The sequence below is a fragment of the Strix uralensis genome, unplaced genomic scaffold, assembly GCF_047716275.1.
Source record: "Strix uralensis isolate ZFMK-TIS-50842 unplaced genomic scaffold, bStrUra1 scaffold_227, whole genome shotgun sequence".
NCBI lineage: Eukaryota > Metazoa > Chordata > Aves > Strigiformes > Strigidae > Strix > Strix uralensis.
This window is the reverse complement of record NW_027436834.1, coordinates 94,574-118,304: the sequence shown is the minus strand read 5'-3', so window position 1 is coordinate 118,304 and position 23,731 is coordinate 94,574. Positions and strand designations below refer to the sequence as shown.

At 67.8% G+C, this 23,731-nt stretch overlaps 3 protein-coding genes across 12 annotated transcripts; all 3 read right to left on the bottom strand.

Annotated features, from left to right (window-relative positions):
* Positions 1-31: 31 nt before the first annotated feature.
* On the bottom strand, positions 32-10,409 carry LOC141938657 (uncharacterized). 3 transcript variants are annotated; one of them, XM_074857597.1, is made up of 17 exons: positions 10,276-10,409; positions 9,608-9,717; positions 9,376-9,527; positions 8,997-9,118; positions 8,515-8,718; positions 6,713-8,431; positions 3,376-3,519; positions 2,892-2,978; positions 2,395-2,491; positions 2,258-2,296; positions 2,107-2,157; positions 1,836-2,013; positions 1,671-1,713; positions 1,418-1,571; positions 698-1,035; positions 307-412; positions 32-214 (listed from the first exon to the last, which is right to left on the bottom strand). In XM_074857597.1, exons 2-17 carry the CDS (start codon positions 9,700-9,702, stop codon positions 162-164), a joined length of 3,582 nt encoding a protein of 1,193 aa, XP_074713698.1. In that variant the 5' UTR covers positions 9,703-9,717; positions 10,276-10,409; the 3' UTR covers positions 32-161. The 3 variants fall into 3 exon arrangements, with proteins under 3 accessions (XP_074713698.1, XP_074713696.1, XP_074713697.1); XM_074857595.1 differs by lacking the exon at positions 10,276-10,409 and adding an exon at positions 10,055-10,215; XM_074857596.1 differs by lacking the exons at positions 2,892-2,978; positions 10,276-10,409 and adding an exon at positions 10,055-10,215.
* A 91-nt stretch (positions 10,410-10,500) lies between these two features.
* Positions 10,501-18,447, bottom strand: GRIPAP1 (GRIP1 associated protein 1). Of its 8 annotated transcripts, none has more exons than XM_074857599.1 (22): positions 18,043-18,447; positions 17,906-17,972; positions 17,765-17,826; positions 17,660-17,686; positions 16,848-16,955; positions 16,340-16,490; positions 15,940-16,031; positions 15,508-15,543; positions 15,104-15,135; positions 14,967-15,014; positions 14,773-14,872; positions 14,308-14,400; positions 13,777-13,869; positions 13,623-13,700; positions 12,834-12,920; positions 12,370-12,426; positions 12,170-12,269; positions 11,703-11,812; positions 11,294-11,431; positions 11,123-11,216; positions 10,913-11,040; positions 10,501-10,785 (listed from the first exon to the last, which is right to left on the bottom strand). In XM_074857599.1, exons 1-22 carry the CDS (start codon positions 18,082-18,084, stop codon positions 10,714-10,716), a joined length of 1,815 nt encoding a protein of 604 aa, XP_074713700.1. In that variant the 5' UTR covers positions 18,085-18,447; the 3' UTR covers positions 10,501-10,713. The 8 variants fall into 8 exon arrangements, with proteins under 8 accessions (XP_074713700.1, XP_074713701.1, XP_074713704.1 ...); XM_074857600.1 differs by having other exon boundaries at positions 12,182-12,269; XM_074857603.1 differs by lacking the exon at positions 13,777-13,869.
* A 100-nt stretch (positions 18,448-18,547) lies between these two features.
* Positions 18,548-23,531, bottom strand: LOC141938659 (transcription factor E3-like). The gene is made up of 10 exons (XM_074857607.1): positions 23,294-23,531; positions 22,787-22,969; positions 22,485-22,719; positions 21,902-22,087; positions 21,374-21,472; positions 20,782-20,881; positions 20,371-20,427; positions 20,219-20,294; positions 19,929-20,076; positions 18,548-19,549 (listed from the first exon to the last, which is right to left on the bottom strand). Exons 1-10 carry the CDS (start codon positions 23,419-23,421, stop codon positions 19,208-19,210), a joined length of 1,554 nt encoding a protein of 517 aa, XP_074713708.1. The 5' UTR covers positions 23,422-23,531; the 3' UTR covers positions 18,548-19,207.
* Positions 23,532-23,731: the final 200 nt, after the last annotated feature.

Below are 23,731 nucleotides of genomic sequence, written 5' to 3'. Positions count from 1 at the left end.
CAGTCCTAAAAGCGTCATTAACCAGCAGTCATCCGTGTCTCGTGGCCTTTATTTGGCATTTGCGGGGGTCAGGGGGGGTCCTGGGGGTAGCTGGGGGGCAGGAGGGGGCCTGTGCCCTCCCGAAGCCGGGCAGGGCAGGGTAACGCAGGGCTGGGGGGGACTCAGTCGTCCCACTCGTCGTCCTCATCCTCATCCTCGCCGTCCTCAGCCTCGTCTGGGGGAAAGCAGGGGGTCAGGGGGGGACACACGCAGCGGGTGGGGGCTGCGGGGTGCCCCCTCGCTGTGGGGTGGCTGTGGGGTGCTCACCCGAGGAGTGGATGACTCTGCTGCGCTTCTGCATGACGTCCATCAGGGCCCCCACCAGCCCCCCCGCACCGGGGCTGCCACCACCGCCCTCGGGGGCCTCGGGGGTCTGGGGGGGGCGTGGGGGGAGTCAGGGCTGCCCCATGGCCGGGACGCTGACCCACACCCACCAGCCCCATGGCAACGTCCCCCTCTGCTCATGCCAACCCCAGGGCACCATGGCAGACACCCACCTTCCCAGAGAGTAACGGGATGCTCCCTTCCATCCACGCCAGTCCCGGGATCACGGCAGCCGCCCACCCCCACAGCAGCCCCAGGGGGATTCCCCCCCACCGATGGGGGACACCCCCCAACCAGCCCCAGAGGATCGTGCGGCCCCCCCGCCCCAGCTGACCTTGTTCAGGGTCACGCCCTGGCGGATCTGGTCCAGCAGAGCCCCCCGGGCCGGGGGGGGGGCGGGGGAGCCGCCGGCGCCGCCGCCGGGGGGCGGCGGGGGTGGGGGAGGCGGGGGAGGGGGCGGGGCCGCGGCAGCACCCGGAGGGGCGGGGCCGCGGCCCGGGGGCGGGGCGACGGGCCGGGTGGGCGGGGCAGCGGGGGGACCCCCGCGGGGGGGGGGCGGGGGGCCCCCTGGAGGGGGGGGCGGGGGCAACGGCCCCGAGCGGCCGCGGGAGGGTCCGGCGGGGGGTGGGGGGGGGGGCGGGGTGCCCCCCCGGCCCGGCGGGGGAGGGGGACCTGTCGGAGGGGGGAGAGAGACGTTAATTAGTGCCTTAACAATCGCCCAGCACCCAGGGGCCCGGGGGCCTGCACAGACCCTCCGAGGGGGGAGTTGTACGGACACTGTGACATGGGGGGCTGCTACAGCCTATAACGGGGGGGCTGTATGGACACTGCCATGGGGGGGGCACGTGGGTCCGGTACGGGGGGAGCCATATGGACCCTGTAATCGACGGGGCTGCGGGGGGGAAGTACAGGACCCTTGAAATCTTTGGGGAGGGGCCATATGGATTCCCTAATGCCCAGGCAGGGCTGTGTGGGAAAAGTCCCTGTGGCCCCCCGTGCCGCCAGGGGGGCGTTGGCGGTGCCTGTGGGTGCCCATGGGCGCAGCGGGGCTCACCCTGCCGGCGCATCTCCTCCCGCACGGCCTGCAGCCCGCCCCGGCCCTGGATGAAGTCGTGGATGAGGCGGGAGGTCTCGGCGTCGGCCAGTTGCGCCTCGCTGATGCCAGCCCGGGCGAAGAGCGCCCGCAGGGCAGGGTCCAGCGCCGCCACCTGCGCACCCCGCACCGTTACCCCATGCCGTCACCTCCCCCCGCCACGCCGGGGCGGGATGTGGGAGGAAACGCGGGAGGGAACGCAGGACCCACTTACATCAAAGCCGTTGTTGGGGTCCCAGCCGATGTGACCGACGTGCCTGGGGGAAGGGTGATGGTGAGGGGGCTGCCTGCCCCACAGCTGGACCCCTACGTGCCCCCTGACACGCAGTGTGGTCCCCTCCACCACATACAGCCCCACACGCTCCCCGCCCAGACCCACTTGAAGCCGGAAGGGGCCCCGATGTCAGCCTTGGAGATCTTCTTGCGGCCTTTCTTCTGTTCACTGGCTGTGGGGCTCGCCGTGGGTCCCGCCGTGGGCCCCGTGGGACTGGGCAGCCCCCGGTAGCGGGATGCCGTGATGTCGGGGTTGGCGATAGGCACGGCCGGGAGTGGGGGGGCTGCGAGGGGAAAGACCCGGCTGAGAAACCCTCTATGGGGCAGCGATACCCCACTACGGGAGCGGGGAACCCCACGCTGGGGCAGGCACTCACCGCTGCCGTCGGCGGTGGCCATAGGGGCCCGGGGCAGGCTCCCGCGGCGCTCTGCGGGGCAACAGGGGGTGTTGGCACCGCACCGCACGGCCCCCCCTTGTGCCCCCCCAGCTCTGCTCCCCCGCAAGACCCCGGGGACAAGGGGACTCACCATCGCTGGGGGGTGGCGGGGGCGGGAGCTGCCGCTTCTCTGGAGGAGAGAGGGGAGAGGGGGTGAGCGGGGGCTGCCCCGGGCACAGCGGGGGCTGTGGGGCCACGCCGGTGCGTTTTGGGGGGCCGCGCTCTCACCCGCCCGCTGCTGTCGCCGGCGCAGCCGCTCCTGGACCAGCCCCTCGAAGGCGGCCGCCTCCCCCTCGTCCGCAAAGTTCAGCCCTGCCGGACCCTCCTGTGCCGCCAATCAGGGACCCGCCCCGTGGGACCCGCCCGCAGACAACAAGCCCCTCCCACATGTCCCTGCCCCATCCTTAGCCCCTCCCACATCCTCAAGCCCCTCCCACATATCCAAGCCACCCCCACATCCCTTAATCCCTCCCACATCCCTTAGCCCCACCCACATGTCCTCAGCCCCACCCCTAGCCCCTCCCACAACCCCAAGCCCCCCCACATGCCCCACCCCACCCCTTAGCCCCTCCCACATCCCACAGCCCTGCCCCAACACCCATAGTCCCTCCCACAGCCACTTGGCTCCACCCACTGTCCCTAAGCCCCACCCCTGAGCCCCACCTCTACACACCAGCCCCGCCCCACCCCGTGGCCCCGCCCCTCCCGTGGCCCCACCCACTCACGTGGGAAGCGAAGGTGTGGAAGAAGGGGGCGGGGGCAGCGTAGCCCATCTCCCCGTGCAGCTCCTGCTCCCACCACAGGCTCCCGGCCTGCACCAGAGCATCGGGCACCCAGAGACCCCCGGGGACCACCCCAGGGACCCCCCCGACCCCAAGAGATCCCCAGAGACCCTCTGACCCCGAGAGACCCCCAGGGACCAGGGACCCCCCTGACCCCTGGGAACACCCAGGGACCTCCCTGACCCCATGAGACCCCCCCAAAACCCCCCGACCCAGAGAGATCCCCAGGGACCTCCCCCTGACCCCCAAGGACCCCCACAACCCCGAGAGATCCCCAGGGACCTCCCCCTGACCCCCAAGGACCCCCCCCAACCCCGAGAGACCCCCAGAGACCTCCCCCTGACCCTGAGAGAGCCTCAGGGCCCCCCCCGGGACACCCCCGACCCTAAGAGACACCCCCGGGGCACCCCCAGGACCCCCCACTCACGGCCAGGCAGTAGAGACGAATGAAGTAGGAGCGGCGGGGGCTGTCCCGCACCAGGCAGGCGACGCCGCAGCCCCGCTTGGCCCAGGACCCCCCCGGGCCCCCCGGCTCCGCCACCACCAGCTGCACCACTGCCGTCGCCAGCGTCTGCAGGGACACCGTGTGCTCAGACCTCCACAGATCCCCCCCAAATCCCTCCCAAGACCCCCCACAGCCCCCCATGGCCCCCCCTAAGCCTCCCATGGGGCCCCCCAGAGACTGCAGTGCCCCATGTTTCCCTCCCAGGACGCCAAGGGCCCCCCAAATCCCCCTCAGGGCCCCCTCAGACCCTCCCATGGGACTTCCAGCCCCCAGCCAGGCCCCCAGGAATCCCCCTCAGGGCCCCCCCCCCGCCAAGGACTTCGCGGGACACCCAGTTCCTGCCCCGACCCCTCCAGTCCCCCATTAGCCTGCGCTGAGGCCCCTCAAGTGCCCCCCCAATCCCCCTCAGGGGCCCCCCAGGACCCCATGGAACCCCCAGCTCCCCCATTACACCTCTAGTCCCCCATTAGCACCCTCCAAGGCACCCCAAAATCCCCCCCAGGACCCCATGGAACCCTCAGCTTCCCCCTCCAAAGCCCCTCCAGTCCCCAGTTAGCCTCTACAGGCCCCTCTAACCCCCCCTAAGGCCCCCCCGAGCTCCCCCCCGGCCCCTCACCACACATTTCCGGCCCAGGAGCTCGAAGAGCTGCAGGTTTTCCTGCTCCTGCAGCAGCCCCGAGGGGACGTTGTCGCCCACTGGGCCCACCCCCCGACCCCCCCGGCTCATCCCCTGGATGCCTGGGTCCCCCCCAAAACGCCTGGGTCCCCCCTGAACGCCTGGGTCCCTCGCAGAGGCCTCTTCCGCCCGGAAGCACCCAGGGCCCTGAGGTGGCAGGGACGTCACCTCCGGGCTCAGAGGGACTGGGAGGGGGAACTGGGGGAACTGGGAGAGACTGGAAAAGATGGAGAAGACCTGAGAGAGACTAGGAACAGCCTCTCTGCAAACACAGGCAGCAACGGGGCCAAATCTGGGGATACTGGGAAAAAATGGGATGCACTGAGGGGAACCAGGAGGAAGTGGAAGGGGACTGGGTAACTGTGAAGGATGACGGGGAAACTGGGGGGACCGGGAGCAGTCTCAGCCAATACAGACAATGATAGGACTAAAACTGGGGATACTGGGAGGAACTTGGGAGCACTGGGAAGTACTGGCCCCTCCCCCCTGCCCAAGCTGGGGACCCAGGCGTCCGGGCACTTCTACTTCCCACGCCACACCGGGGATCGCAACCCCTTCCCAGTCCATACTAGGAAGTCCCCGGTTCATACTGGGAACCCACAGCCCCTTCCTGGTATGGACAGGGAACTACAACCCCTCCTCAACCCATACTGGCAGCCCTCACCCCTTTTCAGTATGGATTAGAACATCCCTTACACTGCCCCAGTCTACACTGGAAATCCACTAGTCCACACTGGGAGCCCCTTTTCCCATCCCAGTACAAACCAGACCCCCCACCCCTTCGCAGTCCACAGTGCGAACACCCAAACAACAGTCATGGGCGTCAGGTTTATTCGCGTCTTCGGCACCTCGCAGATCCCTGGATGCCTGGGTCCCTCCCGCAGGGTGGGGGGACGGGGGCAATAAATAAGGATGGGGGTGAGAAGGCACCCAGGGTCAGGGGGCAGGATCTGGGTTGCAGTGGTCCATACTGGGAGAACCCATATGTGCATTAAGATCCCAGTCGGGGCGCCCTACCGGTCTATACTGGTCCATACTGGGACAACGCAAGGCTATGCGGGTGAAGAGATCCCAGGCAAGATGTTGTACTGGTCCATACTGGTCCATATTGGGAGGACGCAAGGCCACATGGGTGAAGAGATCCTGGGCAAGATGCTGTACTGGTCCATACTGGGAGGATACAAGGCCACACGGGTGAAGAGTTCCCAGTTGGGCTGCCATACTGGTCCATACTGGTCCGTGCTGGGATGGCTGAAGGCCATGTCAACGTAGTGATCCCAGTTGGGATGCTGTACTGGTCCATCCCGCTCCGACCCAAGGCGATGCATACGTGGGGCTCCCAGTTGGGCCTGCAGACCCTTCCTGGTCCATACTGGTCTGGCCCAAAGCAACGTAGATCCAGCAGTTCCCATCTGGGATGTCGTAGTGGTTCATACTGATCTATACTGGGATGCCCCACAGTAACACAGAACCCCAGAGAGGAGGCACTGGTCTGTACTGGTCCATACTGGGGTGTCTCTGGATCCCCCGTAGGGATCTATGGGCTTCCAGGGGGGTCTGTGGGGCCCCATCTGGTGCCAACGGTGGTCTAAGAGGTCCCCGAGGACGATCTACAGGGTTGACCTAGAGCTGCCCAGGGGTGACGAAGCGTCCCCCATGCTGGCCTACAGGTCTCCGTGGTGACCTACGGGGTATTCATGGGGGGGCTCAGAGGGAACTTGGGGGCCTCCACGGGGTGTCTGTGGAATCACTATGCTGCCCTATAGGTCCTAACATTGTCCTCTATGTCCCCAAAGAGGACCTATGGTCCCCATAGTCCCCTGCTGGGCCCCACAGTGGCCTACGAGTTCCAAAGAAGATCTACAGGTCCTTTGCCATGTTTATGGGGTCCCCACATTGTCCTACGGGTCCCCACACTGACCGAGGGCTCCCTGTGGTGACCTAGGGGGATCCCCAAAGGGGAACGACAGGTCCCCAGGTGGTGTCTATGGTATCCCCACGTCATTCTACGGGTCACCCTGTTGGCCTAAGGCTCCCAATGGTGGCCTAGGGATCCCCAAAGGGGACCTACAGGTCCCCATATGGTGTCCATGGGGTCCCCACATCATCCCCCGTGTCCCCGCAGGGCCCCAGCAGGGCCTCTGGGCTGCCCCCAGCCTGCCGGCGCCCCTAGCCCGTGGCGGGTCCCCCCGGGGGCGCGCCCCCCCAGCCCTCCAGGTAGCGGGCGAAGAGTCCCTTGGCGCGGCGCAGGACGCGGGGCAGGTGGTGGCGACGCACCAGGCGGTCGAAGTGCATGGCCACCTCGTTGTAGTCCCCGGCCCGCGCCATGACGGCCTCCCGCTGCTCCAGCAGCATGGCCAGGCAGAGGAAGAGGAGGAAGGGGTTCCCCTGCCCCAGCTCCTCCGGTGGCGGCAGCGGCGCCCCATCATCCTCCAGACCCACCTCCTCCTCCTCAGATGAGGAGGAGGATGAGGAGGAGGAGGAGGAGGAAGAGGAGCACGAGTCCTCCCAGGCCCAACCGCCCCCCCAGGGGTCCTCGGGGGCGTCAGCAGCCTCCCTGCCCAGGCTGGGGTCACCACATACCTCTCTGGGGTCTTCACCAACCTCTCTGGGCAAGTTGGGGGCGTTGTCAACCTCTTTGAGGGTGTCAGCAACCTCTTTTGGGACCTCTGGATCTTCACTGATCTCTTTGGGATCTCTGTCAATCTCTCTGACCACGTCAGGGTCTCCCTCAATCCTCCTGCAAACGCCGTGCTCATCACCAACCTTTTCCAGCACGTTCAACTCTTCACGTCCCTTCTCGGAGATATCGTGACCTTCGCGAGTCTTCTTGGACACGAAGGAATCAGCGCTTGTATTAGGATCTTTGTCAGTCTTCTTGCAGACATCAGGGTCTCCACAAACCATCCCGCGGACGTTTAGTTGTTCACCCATCTCCTTGAAAGCACTGGCGCCTTTGCTGACTTTCTTCGGAACGCCAGGGTCTTGGTCAACCTCCTTAGAAACATTGCTGTCTTCTCCGACATCCTTGAGGCCTTCGGAGTCTTGACCACCATCACAGGGGACTTTGGGATCCTCTCGGATACCCCTCGGGACCTTAGCACCACCCTGGATCTCGCCGGAGGCCTTAAGGCTGCCCTGGCCATCCCCAGGAACCTCGGCACTGCTGCAGACATCTCGGGAAATCTTTGGATCCTCTTTGTCGTTCCAGGAGCTGTCAGGACTAACTTGGACACCCCCAAAGACCTCAGGCTTCTCATGGATGCCCCCAGCGCTCTTGGAGCCAACCTGGACATTGCTGGAGCTCTCAATAACCTTTGGGTCGTCCTCAAAGCTCTTGGGACCCTCCTGGATGGTTTCGGAGCTCTCTGGACTCTCTTGGACGTTTCCAGAGCTCTTCGTTTTCTCTTGATCATTGCCAGAGCTCGTGGGTGCCTCTGGGACATCTGCGGAGGCTTTGGAACCGTCTTGGACGCCGCTGGCGCTTCCGGGACCCTCCTGCTCCTCTCCGCACGCCTCGTGGTCGCCTCGACCGCTGCCCGCCTCTGCAGGGGCCTCGCTCTCCCTCTGCTGCCGGCGCCGCCGGCGCGGGGGCCGGGGCCGCAGCCCGCGTCGCTCACGCAGCCCTCGGCGAGCCCGGCGGGGCCCCAGGGGGGCACCCAGGAGGGGTACGCCGTCCGGGGGGGGCGGCGGGGCGGGTGGCAGCGAGCTCCAGGTGATTTCCAGCACCCGCAGGGCATCCTCAAAGGCGAACTCCCGCTTGAGCTCCAGCAGCAGCCAGCGGTAGCAGAAAAGCAAGTCGTGAGCGCCGCGGGCGGCCAGGAAGGCCCAGAAAGGGGGGTCGGCGCGGCGCAGGAGGCGCCGGAGGTGGGCGAAGGCGCGGGCCAGCCCCCGGCCGCCGGGGCGGAAGCGGGGACCCAGGCGGCGCATGAGGGCGCAGAAGCAGAGGAAGGCCTGGGCCTCGTCATCCAGCACGGCCAGCAGCGGGGCGGCCACGTCCGACATGCCCTGGCAGTAGGAGAGGCGCGGGTGGCCCAGCGCGAAGGTGGTGAGCAGGGCCTGCAGCGCAGCCAGGTGGGGGTGTCCCTCCTCAGGGCCCCCAAAGTAGGGGTGGCCCCGGTCAGTGCGCACCACGTCCTTGCGCACGGCGGCGCCCACCAGCGCCAGCTCGGCTGGGGCTGCCCGGGCGGCCAGCAGGGCCTTCAGCGCCGCGTACTCGCCCGCCTTCTGCCGCAGGTGGGCCAGCCGCTCCTGCCCCGACAGCCCCGCCGGGAAGACATTCAGCAGGTACCGCCAGACCACCTGAGAGGGGGGAAGATGGGGCAGAGAGGGTCAGGGACCCCGAGAGGACTCAGGAAGGCTGGCGGGAGCCGGGGAGGACCCACCTTACGCAGGCCAGGCTCGACGCCACCGTGGTAGACGTGGAGACGCAGGTCGTGGGGCCGCAGCAGCCGCCCACCGGGGCCCAGGTAGGCGCGGAGGTCAGCGTCACTCAGGGGGGCGCAGGGGGGCGGCGGCAGAGGGGGCGAGGGAGGGGACCCCTCAGGCCATGCCAGGGCTGCCTGCGCCCGGGCCAGTGTCCGGCCCACCTGTGGGGAAACGGGTCACAGTGGTGCTGGGAGGGACCTGGATACATAAGCAGATACTGCACGGGGAAACTGGAAGCACTGAGGGGGGGAACTGAGAGGCACTGGAAGGGGACTAGAGAGCAACTAGGATCCCAGAAAGGGTGTTGAGGAAAACCAGAAGCACTGGGAAACACTAGAAAGGAACCGGGATGGCCGAGGTCGCAGCACCAGCATTCCACAAGCTCTCAGCAGGGTGAGGGAAGCCAGGGCCCCCTCCCAGATGCCCAAGTCCCACTTACCTGTGCCAGCAGGGCCTGGGTGAAGGGCAGTGCTGCAGCCAGGAGTGAGCGGCGCTCGGGGAGGGGCTCTGCTGCTGCCACCTCCCGGGGGCTGATGATGTCCCAGTCCTCCAGCAGCGGGCCTGCGGCACCCGGATGCCTGGGTCCCTCCACTGGGCACCCAGGTCTCCAATCTGACACCCACCCCGACGCCTGGGTCCCTTCCTGACACCCACCCTAGGGGAACTGCACATCCGGGTCTCCCCCCACCACCCCCCTGGGGATGCTAGGGTTCCCCCTCTCTAAAACAAGACACTCCACCCAGCCCTCCTGGGTCCTGCCTCACCGACCCAGATGCCTGAGTCCCACCACTCTGCTGACACCAGGGACCTCCACTCACTTTCGGCGGGGGGCCGGACATCGAGGCGCAGGCGCAGGGCGGGCCGGGCACAGGCAAAGGCAGCCGCCAGGTCCCCATCGCTCAGCAATGGTACGAAGGTTTCCTGGCCCTGGGGGTCACGGGCCGCGAAGCTGACTGAGAAGCTCTTCTTCCTGAGGGGATGCGAGGGAAAGCTCAGCCACCGAGGCCCCCCCAGGGGATCAGGCAGCCGGGGAGGGAGGCCCAGGCTCACCCCTGGAGGTCGAAGGCACGGGCCAGGATGTGCTGCAGCACGTCCAGCGATGTGATCTGGGGGTCGACGGCGAAGGAGCGGAACTCAGGCGGCATCAGCCCCTCGCTCTTCTGCAGGCAGCGTCAGCGAGGCACGGGGAGGGGCTCAGGGCCCGGGCTGGAGTCCCGGCACCGCCCCCTCCCCGCCTCAGGCCCAGCCCCTCACTGCTGCCCAAAATGGCGGCACAGCCCGTCGCCACGGCAACAGCGCCCCAGCGTCCCCCACGTGACCCGCCCAGCGGTGACCACGCCCCCTGTCAGTAACGCGATGCCCCCACCCCTGCGACAGGTGGCCCCGCCCACCACCACGTATCGCCCCACCCCCCCGGGCCGCCGAGTACCGCCTCCAGAGCAGCCCCGTCCCTCCGCCCTTAGCCCCTCCCCCCCGCCCTTAGCCCCACCCCCTCACCTTGACGCGCACGCGCACCACCTCACACTCCTCCTCCACCGCAGCCCCGCCCCCGGGACAAACCCCGCCCCCCGCCGCAGCCGCCATAGTGGGGGCGGGGGGGGGGGGCTCCGCGCAGGCGCAGAGCGAGAACTCGGGGGGGGGGGGGGGGGGGGGGGGGGGGTGTTGTCGTGCCGCCACCGCCCCCCTACCGGGAAAGCGGGGGGAAGGTGTTACGTCACCGTGCTGACGTCACGCCGCGCCCCCTCAGTGGAAATCGCCGGGCGCGGGGCAGAGCCGGAGCGGCGCCGCGATCGTCCCCGTCCTGCGGCCGCGGCGATGGCAACAACATCCGGGTCAGCGCCCGGAAGTGACGTCACGGGGCTGGACGCTCAGGCGCACGCAGCGCGCAGCACAGTGTCACGGCGCAGCCCCGCCCCCCCGAACGGAGCCAATGAGGCAGCGGCAGCGGTTCACAAGGGGTTTATTAAGGGGGAAACCGAGGGGCGCATGCGGGCCCCCCCTTAAAGGGGCAACGCCCTCCAGAAGGGGCCACCCCCTCCTTAAAGGGGCGTCTCCCCTTAAAGCAGCAACGTCCCCGCCGTCCAGCGCGTGGGGGAGGCGGAGCCGACAGAGGCGGGGCGGGGAGAGGCCCCGCCCACGGGCAGAGGCCCCGCCCCTCAGGGGGGCCCGGGGGGCGCCGTGCGCTCCTTGCTGAGCCGGGCCAGCTCCTGCGTTAGCGCCTCCAGGTCCTGGGGGCGGATGGAGGCGGGGTCAGCGCGCCCCGCCCCCGCCCCGAGGCCCCAGCCACCCCCCAGGCCCGAGGCCCCACCCCCGGTCCCACCCCCAGACCCCACCCCTGCCCAAGGCCCCACCCACCTGGCCCAGGTGCAGGTTCTTGGTCAGCTGCTCCTCCAACATGTTCTGCAGCTTCTTGTTCATCTCCCGCAGCCCCTCCTCCCCTGGCCCCGTGCCCCGCCGGGGGGGCCCGGGAGGGCCTGCAGCCTCTGGGGGGGGGCAGCCGGAGCCAAGGTGAGCGCGGGGAGGTGGGGAGGGGCCGAGGGCTGCGGGGGGTGGGGGGGGGCTCACCCAGGCGGCTGTCGCGCACGAAGCTCTGGATGATGGCGCTCTTGCGGCACAGGTCCTCCGCCATCGAGGCGCTGCTCACCTCCAGGTGACGCACCTGGGGAGGGGAGGAAGGCAGCAGCAGTGACCCCCCCCACTGCCCCTCCCCAGCCCCTCCCATGCCACGCCTAGTACCTTCTCCTCCAGCAGCCACCGCTCCTGCTGGCTCTGGGCCAGGCGCTGGAACAGCTCCGCCACCTCTGCCGGGGACAGGCCCCCCCCGCCGGGGACCCCCCCACCACCGCTGCCCCCCCCCGGGCTTCCTGAGCCCGACTGCAGGGGAGGGTGGGGTCAGGGGGGGGCCTGCACCCAGGGCAAGGCCACACCCCCAGCCCAGCCCCACCCCCCACTCCAGTCTCCCCCCCCCCAGCTGGGGAGGGGCCAGGCTGGCCCCACTCCCCCACCACAGCCCCCCCCCCCCCCCCCCCCCCGGCAGCCCTCACCCAGCCACACCCAACCCAGCCACACCCCTGCTGTAGCCACACCCCATTCCCCTCAGACCCCTCCCCTTGGCGGCCCCGCCCCTGCCCCAGGCCCCGCCCACCTTGGTGCTGCCAGGGGCGGAGCCATCACGGCCCAGGGACGAGAGGCTGCTGCTGTCGCCCCCCGGCCCCCGCCCGGGGGAGCCCCCCTCCAGCCCCAGCTCCTCCAGGCCTGCCAGGGCAAAAAAGGGGACCCAGGTGTCCGAGATGGGCCCACCCCTCCTCCAGCTCTGCGGAGGGGGGAAAGGGGGCCCAGGCACTACCCAACCCCAGAGGACCCAGGGGTCTGGGCACCCCCCCTTCACCCCACACCCTCCAGGGGACCCTGTTACCCCTCTCCCCACACACCCAGGCGTTCCATGGCATTTAGGGCACCCCCTGCACCTATTTTCCTCCCACCAGCAGACTCCAACACTCCCCCAACCTGCAGACCCAGGACTGCCCAGGCGTCCAGGAGGCCCCCCCTTGAGGGGACCCCGGTGCCTGGGAGCCTCCCCCAGTCCCACAGGGGACACCAGCGTCCAGCTACCGCTGCGCGCACGGGTGGGGGCCAGCAGCTCCTGCAGCCGCTCCTGCAGGCGGTCAGCCCGGCGCCGCTCCAGCTGCAGCTGCCGCTTCAGGTCCTTCAGCTGCGGGGGCGGGGGGGACGGACAACAACGGGGAGGGGAGGTCAGGGCCCTGCGCAGGACCCCGGCCTCTAGGCACCCCCCCACCCCCGGGGTCCCTCACCGCGGCGCTGCCCTTCTTCTCCAGGATGCGCTGCCCATCCCGGACGTCCTTCAGCTCCTGGGGGAACAGAGAGGAGCGGAGGAGATTTGGGGGGTCCCAGAGAAGACTTGTGGGTGCTGAGGGGAGTCTGGAGGGTCCTGGGGGCTCACAGGGAACCCAGGAGAATGCAGGGGGCCAGGAAGAATTCGGAGAAAGATCCCAGAGGAGTTTGGGGACCTGGGAGGGGATTTGGGGGGTACTTGGGCATCTGAAGGTCTCTGGTGGGGGATCTGTGGGGCTCTCCACAGAGGAGCTGGGAGTCCCAGTGAGATTTCTGGTGGTCTCAGGAGGGCTGGAGAATGACATGGGGGTGTATCTGGGGTTCCCAGGGGGGCTGTGAGGGGATCCTGGTGGCTCAGGGAGGGGCACTAGGGGATAGGGTGGCTCTGAGGGTCCCACGGAGGTGGATTTCGGGGTGGGGGTACCTGGCGCAGTGCCCGGTCCTCAGCCTCCTGCAGCTCCCGCTGCCGCTCAGCATCCCCCAGCGCTGCCTGCAGCTCCCCAACACGGCCCTGGGGACAGCAGAGAGTCACACCCAGTCCTGGCACCTATAGGGCTCTACAGGGCCGCGGGGGAGCAGGCATGGCTCCTGTAACATCCCTGGACAAGCTCTGTAAGTCTGGTAGGGCCCCTACAACAGGCCAGGCTCAATACAACTCTTTATGGAGCCTCTATAGATGTCGTAGCATCTCTGGGTTCCTACGGCCTTTAGAAAACCACAGATCACCCTATAGATCCTCCAGACTCTGGTGCACCCCACAGGCCCTGTAATGTTGTAAGAGGCTCTACTGAACACATGCAACATATAAAAAGTGCTTTTAGCTCTTCCGACACTCTACAGCGTCTATAGATTCTATAGAGTCTCAGATAACTACACGAGTTCCTCGCAGTTCCTCTGCACGCCGCAGCACTCTAAAGGTTCCATAGAGTCACAGAAGCCCTTACGATCTCCACGCTACCCCAACATTTCTTACGTTTTCCACAAAAGCACGATAAACCTCGTAAAACCTCACAAATACTATGCATGACGTGTCACACGCATGTAAACGGTGCAGCACCAATAACCGTGTAAAACCCCTTGTAGCTACTACGGTCGTTACAGAAGTACAACAACGGCTCCAGCGATACGGCATTTCTACAGCCCCTGTAGCTCCACGGGGGGGCCTAGAGCCCCCCTGGGGTCCGAGGGGGATCCCCTATAGCCACACGCTCACCTCCAGTTCGGCCCGGTGCTGCTCCATGCAGGCACGGACGGCTGCCGCGTGCTCCTGCGCCTGACGCTCCAGCTGCTCCTGGGGGGAGACGGGACAGGCTGGGGGGCGTCCCCATCCCGGCGGGAGGCGCGGCAGAGGGGAGGGCGGTGCTGACCTGCGCCTGCTGCCGGCCCCGCTCGCTCTCCCTACAGGTGTCCTCCGCCTCTGCCAGCCGCCGCCGCAGCTCGTCCCGCTCCCCCGCGCACACCTGCGGGCGCACCGCCAGGCACACGCCTCGCACACGCACCCCGGGACAGCACCTCGGGGACCTCAAGTCCTCCCAGGGCCCCAAAACCCCCCAGGAAGAGGGCCAGGGGTGCCTGGAGATGGTGTCAGGGTACCTCTGGGACCCTAAATCCCCCCTGGGGACCCCCAAATGGCCCAGGATGAGGTCAGGAGCAGCCTGAGGAGCCCTAAACCCACCCACGGATCCCCGTGGTGAGACAGGGTGAGAAGCACAGCAGGGACCTCAAAGTCCCGCAGGAACCTGAAACTCTTCGGGGCTTTTAAACTGAAACCCAAAACACTCCCAGGAATCCAAAACCACCCTCAAGGAAACCCCAACCTCCCCTCCAGGGGATCCCAAACCACCCCCCAGGGACACCCAACCCCCACCCCAGGACCCCCAAGAGCGCCCCAGCCCCACCTGGAGCTGGGCGTCGAGGGCGTCGCACTGCGCCTGGGCCTCCTGCAGCTCCCGGGCCAGGGCCCCGCTCCGCTCCTGCAGCTCCGCCTCCGCCTGCCGCCCCACACAGCGCTCTATAGGGCCCTATAGGGTCCGGCGGCGCTGCCCGCGGCCGTATAGAGCTGCTCCAGGCTGCCCAGACCCAGACAAGACTGCCCTGGGGCCATCAGCTGCCACACGGCGCTGTACAGAGGCTGCAGGGCCCCACCCTACACCCCCCCCATGTCATAGGGTGCTCCCCAAAGAGTCTGACACCAAGATGTGACCCTCAGGAGCCCCCCAACACACAGGTGCTCCCCAGTTTCTCCAGGGAGCCTCCCGGGACTCCCACAACACCATGGGGCACCCCTAGGACCCCAGCAACACCCCAAGGTGCTCCCCCAAGAACCCCCAATGCCCGGGGACACCCCCCCCGGGTGCCCCCACCTGGGCCGCAGCCTCCAGCTCCTGCTGCAGCTGCTGGTTCTGGGCCTGGAGCTCCCGAAATTCCTCATCCCGTCGGACCCGGAGCTCCTCCGCCTCTGTCCTGGGGTGCATGGAGGGAACTGGGTGTCTGAGGGGGGTCCCAGGCATCCCGGGGAGACACCAGGCCCACCCCATGAACCCCAGGAGCCACCCACCGACTGTCCCTGAGCAACGTCTCCTTCTCTGCCTGCAACTGGAGGAAACTGGGGGGGGGGAGGAAAAAAATAGACAAAAAGCCAGAAAATAACCACATCGTGCCCTAAATAAAGCCCAGATCTCCGGGCACTCTCACCTCTCCTGCTTCTTCCTCAGTTTCTCTGTGAGCTGAGAAGCAGTAACACAAACACCACTCTCAGTGGAACGATGACGATCCCTCCCAGCACCCACTGAGAGCTCCCAGAACCCCTTCAGTGCCCTCAAAACCCCTCTGAGGCCCCCGAAATCCTCCTGGGACACCCCTCGGACATCCCCAAATCCCTCTGGGACACCCCCGAGGTCCCCAGGATCCCAGAGTTCTCCGAGACACCAGAAGTCCCCACAGACTCTGCCAAGGTCCCCCAGAAGCTCCCAAATCCCCTCAAGAGCCCCCCAAAACCCTGTGGGACTCCAACCCTCCCAGATCTCCTATGGGAGCCCCCCCCAACTCCAAATACCCCCAAATCCTCCTCAGGGCCCCCTAAAAGGGCCCAGCCTTACCTTGGCCACCTCTGCCTGCAGCTGGGCCACCTCCGCCTGCAAAAGACCCCCAGACGTGCCCCCCATGTCCTAAGTTCCACCTACACACCTTCCCTTCTGATATACCTTCACGGTCTCCTGCCCCCAATTTCTTTCTGTTTTCAGCTGCATTTTTACTGCATCTCTCCCCAAAACTCTTCTCATCAAAGCCCACACCATCTGTGTCGGTCCAAACACCCCTTACACATCCCCCCACCCCTCTCATTCTCTCACAACCTTCCTAACCCATTACAAACCCCCAACCCTCACCCCCTCCGGTGCCTGCATTTCTCCCCACATCCATTCATCCCCCCATATTTCCCCCAAAACTCCCCTCCCCCATACTTCTGAACCTTCTTTAGCCCCTCCAGACCCCCCAAGCTTCCCACACACCCGACTCCCCTCACGACATACCTGGGCAGCGAGTACTGGAAGTTCCCTGGGGGAAGCGTCACCCCCAGCCCCCTCCTCTGCCGGCTGCACCTCCCCGGGGGGCTCCAGGGGGGCTGAGAGAGTGGGGGCTCAGACCCATATCCCCCCCACTGAGCCCCATAAACACCCTCCCAGCCTGATAAGGACCCACAGAAACCCCACACCCACCCGATGGGCACTCTGTGCCCCACAGAGACCCCCCTATCCCACCCCCTAGGCAGCCATACTGCCCTACAGACAGCGACAAGGCCCATACAAACACCCTCTCCGGCACCCCAACACCCCCCAGGGACAATCCCAGAACACCCCCAAGCCCTCAGGAACCCCCAAACCTCCCAAAGACCCCAGAGAGCCCGACATCGTCCCCCAGGTGCCCCCTCACCATCTGTAGGGGCCAAGGGGGCCCCACTGTCACCAGCAGCCCCATCGGGGGGGGGCTCTGCAGAGGCCGGGGGGTCATGGGGGGGTCCTGGGGGCTCCCCCTCCCGCAGCCGCCGGTTCTCCTCCTCCAGTCCCTCGATCTGCGCACACAGCTGGGACCCCCTCCAAGGTCAGGCACCCGCGGGATCCCCCAGGCCCCTCCATGGGACCCAAAGGGATCCCCAAGACCCCCCAGAAGGGGTTGGGGAGCCCCTGTGGTGACACTGGTCACCCCCAGAGACCCCAAAATGACACCAAGAAAACTCCCAGACCCTGGAAGTGACACTGGGGACCCCCAGGGATCCTTTGGGTCCCGTACTCCCCCCCAGTGAGGCAGAACCTCCCAGAGTGACATCAGGGACACCCCAAGAACCCCTAAGGTGGCACTGGGAGGCATTAGAGACCCCCAGGATGGCCTAGGAGACATGGAGGAGGGATACTGGGTTCCCTGGAAGGCCCAGAACCCCCACCTTGGCCAGCTCACGCAGAAGGGTGCTGTTCTGGAGGCGGAAATCGTCCTCCTGGCTCTGGAGCTTCCCCTGCAGCATCCGTGTCTCCCCCAGTAGCGCCTCCACCTCCTGGGGGGGGGGTCCACCACTGGTATCCTGTGGCCAGGACCCCCAGAACTCCTCGCGGGCTCCCTGCAGACCCCCCCAGACCCCATAGCATCCCCCGCAGTGACCCCTGACACCCCTCAGCACCTACATGGACCCTATGGACACCTACAGGACTAATCCAAGAGCTCCTCAAGAGCCCCTGGGACACCTCCCAGTGACTAGAGAATCCCCAGGGACTACCCAGGATCCCCAGGAACCCACCCGGCATCCCTAGAGACCACCTAGATCCACCCAGCACCCTTGTAGGAACTGCAGAGACCTTGCTGGCACTCACAGGGACCCCCCAAGACTCCCTCCAGCATCCCTGGAGAGCCTCCAGGACCTCCCAGCACATCCAAGGGCCCCCCAGCATCATGAAAGACCCTCTAGGCCCCCCCACCACCCCCAGAAACCTCCCAGTATCTCTCAAGGACCTTTCCAACCCTTCTCCAACAGCATTAGAGACGCCCCCAAGGAGACCCTCAGCACAGTTAATGACACCCCAAGACCCCGCCCCAGCACCTTCAGAAATCTCTCCAGGACCGCCCCCCCAGCACCTACAGACAGCACCCCTCAAGGCCCGCCCTCCCAGCACTCCCAGAGACCCCCCCCAAGTCCCTCCCAGCACCCACAGAGACCCCCCCAGGACCCCCCCCAGCACCCGCAGAGACCCCCCCAGGACCCACCTGCGCCTTCTTACTCTTACTGAGAGCCTACAAGAGAAAGAAGCGGTCGCAGCGGGGTCGGGGGCTGCAGGGCAGGTCAGAGCCCACGGCAGGGGCTCCCCTCACCTTGTTGGCCTTGGCCAGGTCCTTGTCCAGCGCCTGCACCCGCTGCCGCAGCCCCAACAGCTCTGGGGGAACACGGGCCGTCAGGGAGGCGGCGGCCGGGCCGCCCCCCCCGGGGTCCCCCATCGCATCCCGCCCCCGTACCGGCGCCGTTCTTCCGCAGCTCATCCGAGAGACGGTAGTTCTCCGTCCGCAGCTCCAGCAGCTGCGCCTGGGAGGGGGGAGCGGGGTGAGCGGGGCGGCGGCGGGCCGAGAGCCCCGAGCCCCGGGCCCGGCCCCACCTGCATCCGCTGGAACTCCTCGGCCGACAGGGCCTGCGCCATCTTGGCGCCGCGGGAGGACCCCGCGGGGCGGAGCCGGAAGCGGACGCTCTAGCGGGCCCGCGGGAGGCGTAGAGACGCGGAAGTGACGTCACACCACGGCCACAGAGCTGGCGGCCGCCCCGGCGGGCAGAGGGGCCGTGCGGGGACCATAGAGACGGTCCCGGCGCGGAGGGGCCGTGTAGGCCCCCGGAGCACCACAAGGCCCACGCAGCCCCCCCTCGCGACTCGCGGACTGTCCCCCACCGCTGCGCGGTCCATCGGCCCCCGGTGCTGCAGGCCCAGGACGGACCGCGCCATGGGGACCACCCCGCAGCGGTCCCCTCGGCTGTACCGGCCCCCTGGGTGCTACAGGCCTTATAGGGGCTCCCCCTGGTTCTACACAGGGCCCCCCGGATGCTGCCAATCCGACCGAAGCCCCCCCGCTCTGTAGGCGCCGCCCCCGCTCCCCGGCACCGGGCGGCTCTTCGTTAACAAACGTTTATTTCCCACGCGGCGGTTTCCGTACAAAATCGGAGGGGGAACGGGGGGCCGGTCCCTTTAAGGGAGCCGGTGGGCGGGGCCTCTAAAAGAGGGCGGGACCGAGGAGGGTTAGTATGGTGGGCGGAGCGTGTGAGAGTGACAGCGGAGGGGGGCGGGGCTTCGTGCCTGAGGGCCCAGCCCCCAGGAGCCCGCCAGCGGGGGGGGGGGGGGGGGGGAGGAGCTGAGGGGGCGGGGCCTCTCCATGGGGCGGGACCGGAGGTGTCTTCCCTGAGGGGCGGGGCTTCCCCTGAGGCGGGGCTGAAGAGAAACCTTAAAAGGGCCACACCTAAGCGGGGCCCACGCCAGAACCTTAAAAGGGCCACACCATGCGTCCTCCATAAAAGGGCCATGCCCAAACGAGGTCCTTTAACGGGGCCCACCAACTGGGCACCTTCAAAGGGCAATACAGTGCCATCCTTAAAAAGGGCTTTCCCGTTCTAAGGGCCTTAAAAGGGCACCCTGTGAGGCCCACAAGAAACAGCCATCGGGGTGCTGGGGTGGGGCCTCAAGGGGTGCACGGGGGTCCTTCGAAGGGCCACGCGGTGGGGAGGGTCCTTACAAGGGCCACGCCCGAGGGTCCTTAAAGGGGTGGCGTGGGCGGTGCTCAGGAGTCGTCCTCCATGCTGAGACTGCTGCGGGGGCTGGAGGCGCGGGAGGGCCCGGGGGAGGCGAGGAGGGCGCCAGGAGGGCCGAGGGGTGACAGTCCCCCACCATCATCCATCAGGATATCATCCAAGCTCCCCTCAGCACCCCCCAGGCTCAGGGGCAGGCCCAGCCCTGGGGGCAGGTCGTCAGCCAGCGCCAGGTCCAGGAGGCACTGGGGAGTGGGGGGGCCCCCTGGGGGGAAGGGGGGGCCCCCAGGGGCCTCCTCGCAGCCCCCCTCGGCCACTGGCGCCGCTGGAGGGCTCAGGGGGAGCCCGTGCAGCTGCGCCTGCAGCTCCAGCTCCTGGGGTACAGGGGAGGTCAGTGATCCATGGGCCCAAATATACCCCCCAGTCTCACAGATCTCCCCAGACCCCTGCTCAACCCAACCAGCCTCGCAGTAACACAACACCACCCCCATTCCCCTGGTTCCGCTCCCCCTGGCCTCATGAGCACCCCCCTCCAGATGACTGATGAACCCATAATGCTTCCATAGCCCCCCAATAGCCCCCTGAAGTCCCCAAAACCCACGGTCTACCCCTCTCTGACCCTGTAGCCCCCCAACCCAGTCCCACAGAGCCTCCCAGCTCTGCTCCAGCCCCACAGACTCCCAATTCCGCCCTTCCCAGTGCCATAAACCATCTCCTTAAACCCATAGGACCCCCCACCCCAGCCCCCCAGACCTGGACGCGGAGCTGGAGGCTGCGGTTCGCCTGCTCCAAGCGCTGCTGGTGCAGCTCGAGCTCCCGGGAGCGCTGCGTCTCCTTCTGCAGCTTGCGGATGTAATCCACCGAGGCTTTCAGGATGGTGCCTTTGTTCCAGCGCATCTCCCTGCCGGCATTGTGACGCCTGGGTCCCGCTGGCACCTCCCGTAGGTACCCCCAGATGCCAGAGTCCCTCACAGGACCTGCTGTGGACCCCCAGCAGCCACCCAGATGCCAGGGCCCCTTGGGGAGTGGGGTCCCCCACTCACGGGTCGTTGGATTTGGGGATGAGAGTCCCTAGTTCCTTGATGCGGTCGTTGATGTTGAATCGTCGGCGCCGCTCGACTGCGGAGGGGAAACACGTCAGCCCTGTGGCAGCCCCCCCGGGCCCTTCCGGCCCCCCCTTTTGCCCCCAGCTCACTCAGGTTGTGGTTGTCCTTCTTCTGCCGCTCCTTCAGCAGCGCCTTTGCCTCCGTTTCTGGGGGCAAGGGAGCAGCCATCAACAACCTCAGGGCAGGACCCCAACCCCTCCTGCCCCACAGGGACCCACCCTTGAGCCTCCCTGCCCCACAGGGACTCCCCAAGTACCCCCCTGGGTCCTTTCTGCCCCATAGCCCTCCCTCCAGCCTCACAGTGACCCCTAAGACCCTCCCATACCCCAAAGAGAACCCTGGGACCTCCTCCCCACCATAGTGAGCCCCCCCAGACCCCGTCTAGCCACATAAGGACCCCCCCAAGGACCCCCCCCACCCCATAGGACCTCTTGGGCCCCCTCCTGGCCCCATAGGGACACCCCCAGGCCCTGCCAACCCCCAAGAGGGGCCCCCCCTACCCGAGAGCTCGGCCTTGACACGGGGCAGCTCGGCAGGACAGGAGCTGCTGCCCCCCTGGGGGGGGCTGAACACTTCCAGGAGGGGCCCAGGGGCGGGCAGCTGCAGGTGGGGGTGGGGTCAGCACGACTGCGCCGCCCCCCCCCCCCCCCGACCACACCCCCACCTTCCCCCACCCCCATGGGGCCAGCTCTCCCCTCGGCCAGGCCCCGCCCACCTCTGCACAAACGACGCCCACCCAGCCCAAGTGCTCTCTTTTGGCCATGCCCCTCTGAGCAGGCCCCACCCTCCCCTCACCCAATTGGGAGGAGCAGGACACGCCCAGCTCTCAGACTCCCCCCACTCAGCACCGCCTCTACCCTTATATGGCAGCAAGCTCCCACACAAGCCTCATTGGCTCGTATGGGGTGGAGGCCCCGCCCCCAGAGGCTCTAATGGGTGGGGCTATGATAAGCCACACCCCCAGCCACACTCCCCATTGGCCACTCTACACTGTGTTTACAGCCAATGAGAAGCACTGGGCAGGGCTTGTACATGCCACACCCCCTCCAACGGGTAGTCCCCACCCCCAAGCCCCTTAAAGGGGCAGCGCACCGTGTTCGGGAGCTGGAGACCCCCCTCGGCTGGACCGAAGCTGAGCAGCTCGTCATAGCTGGATTCCAGGCTGATGATCTCATCGATGACATCATCGATCTGCAAGAGAGCGAAGAAAACCACAAATACTCATCGGAGCCGCCCAGGATCACCTCAGACCCACGGGGGCAGCGTTCACGTCCCCGGGATTGTATCCCTGTCCCCGGGCGTCACGTCACCACCCCCAGAAATCACGTCACCGCCCCCCCCAACCACGTCACCGCCCCAAGGCATCGCATCCCCACCACCCACCTGGTGCCAGGTGGCTCCGTATGACACCACAGGATTGCCTCACCCCCCCACGCCACCTCACACCCCCCAGTGCCACGCCCCATTCCGCAGGAGTGACATCACGTTGCTCTCCTGTTGCATCACAGCCCCCCACGGAACACCACGGCCCCCCCACAGAACACCGCGGCGCCCCCCACGGAACACCGCAGACCCCCCCGCGCTGTTCCCCCCATCGCCGGGGACACTCTCATCCCTCACCTCCTTCTCAGAGCCGGGGCCGATGTGGAGCAGGGTGAGGGGGCTGTGGGGAGTGGGGGGGGCTGGGGGGGGCCCCGGGGGGCTGGGGGGGCCCCGGCCCAGGGCAGAGGTGAGGTACTGCCGGACCTGCTGCCGCTGAGCCGCCCGCAGGTGGTAGCGTGTGGGGTTCTCCAGGTGGGTCTGCACCTGGGGGGGGCACAGGGGGTGTCAGGGCCGAGGGGGCCCCAGCCCCCCCCTTACCCGAGACCCAAAGACCCCCAATTCCCAGCATGCCGTCCCCATATCCCCTCTGCCCCAGAGCCCCCCATATTCCCCCCATACCCTCCCTGCCTCCCCCAGCCCGAAGCTCAGAGACTCCCATATGCCCCCTGCCCTGCGCCCCCCCCCCCCCATCCCCCCGCCCCAGGTTCCCCTTCATACCCCCCCCCCCCTCCCCTGGGGACCCCAATCCCTGCCTGACCCCCAACTCCCCCATTCCCCCCCCACGGGAGTCCCCCATTTCCCAGCACACACCAGCCCCCCAAAGGTCCTCCAGCTTCCCGTGACACCCCCATCGTCCCCCCCCTTTTCCATGGGGCCTCACCTTGAGCACCTCAGGGGGCACATGGGGGGGCGCCCGGGGTGGGGGGGCACCGACGGCGATTGCAGGTGAGGGTCCAGGGGTGCTGGGGGCTGCGGGGGGGCCGGGGGGGCCCCTCCTCTCCCTCTGCTCCTGCTCCTGCGCCTGCGCCCGCATCAACTGCTGCCGCAGCAGCACCCGGGAGGAGGGGGGGGCCGCGGGGGGGGCCGCCATGGCCGCTGGGGGGGCCGGCCCCGCGCTGCAGAGGAGGGGGTTAATGGCAGCGGGGGGGTGAGGGGATGGGGGGGCTGGGGGGTCGCAAGTACCTGTGGGGCAGGGGCTGGCTCTTCAGACAGTAGAAGGTACTGGGGGCGTCTGCAGGGGTCCTGGGGGTGTCTCCAGGGGTGTCCCCAGGGGGGTCACTGGGGGGGTCCCCGGGGGTCCCCCCTCCAGGTGGTTCCCACTCGATGTCAGCCACGATCCCCGACTCGGGCAGCACTGAGCTCAGGCTGTGCCAGGGGAAGGGGGTCAGTGCCCACTGGCCCCCCAGATCCCCCTCACAGCCCCCCCTGGGACCCCTCCCACAGCCCCCCACTCCCTCCCAGATCTCCGCACACCCCCTCACGACCCCTCAAAATCCCTCCCGTTCCCCCTGCACACCCCTCCCAGAGCCCCCCCGGTCACCCCCCAAACGCTTCCTCACCCACCCTGGGCACCCCCCCCCCCCCGCCTTTCGCCACCCCCTGAGCCCTCCCGACGTCCCCAGCCCCGCCGTGGGGCAGGGACAGGGCACTGCCCCGGGACTGTGCGGCCCCCCCCGGGCCCCCCCTCACCTGAGCAGCCGGAGGGTGTCAGGGGCGCTGGGCCCCTCCAGCAGGACGTAGACCGTGGGGCACCCGGGGGGCGGCGCTGGGGGGGGGCCGGGGGGCGCGGGGGCCCCCTCGGCCGCCCCACGGGACATCGCCGCCCCCCGCGCCCCACGGCACCGCTCAGGGGCTCCCTATGGGGCGGGGAGGGGCCCTGCGCGACTGCGGGGGGGGCTACGGGGCTGGGGGGGGCCTCTAGGGTGGGGGGGCCCTATGGGGTGGGGGGGGCTGTGAAGTGCCGGGGGGTGGCGCTTCCCCAGGCCTCGCGAGGGCCGGGGAGCTGGGGGCTGCCGTGGGGGTGCGGGGGGGGTGGGCCTGGAGGCCACTGCGGAGTCCAAGGGGTCTCGGGGTGTCCCTGCGGGGCCGGGGAGGGGGGGCCGGGGGGGGTCCCGGTGCCCCGAGCGG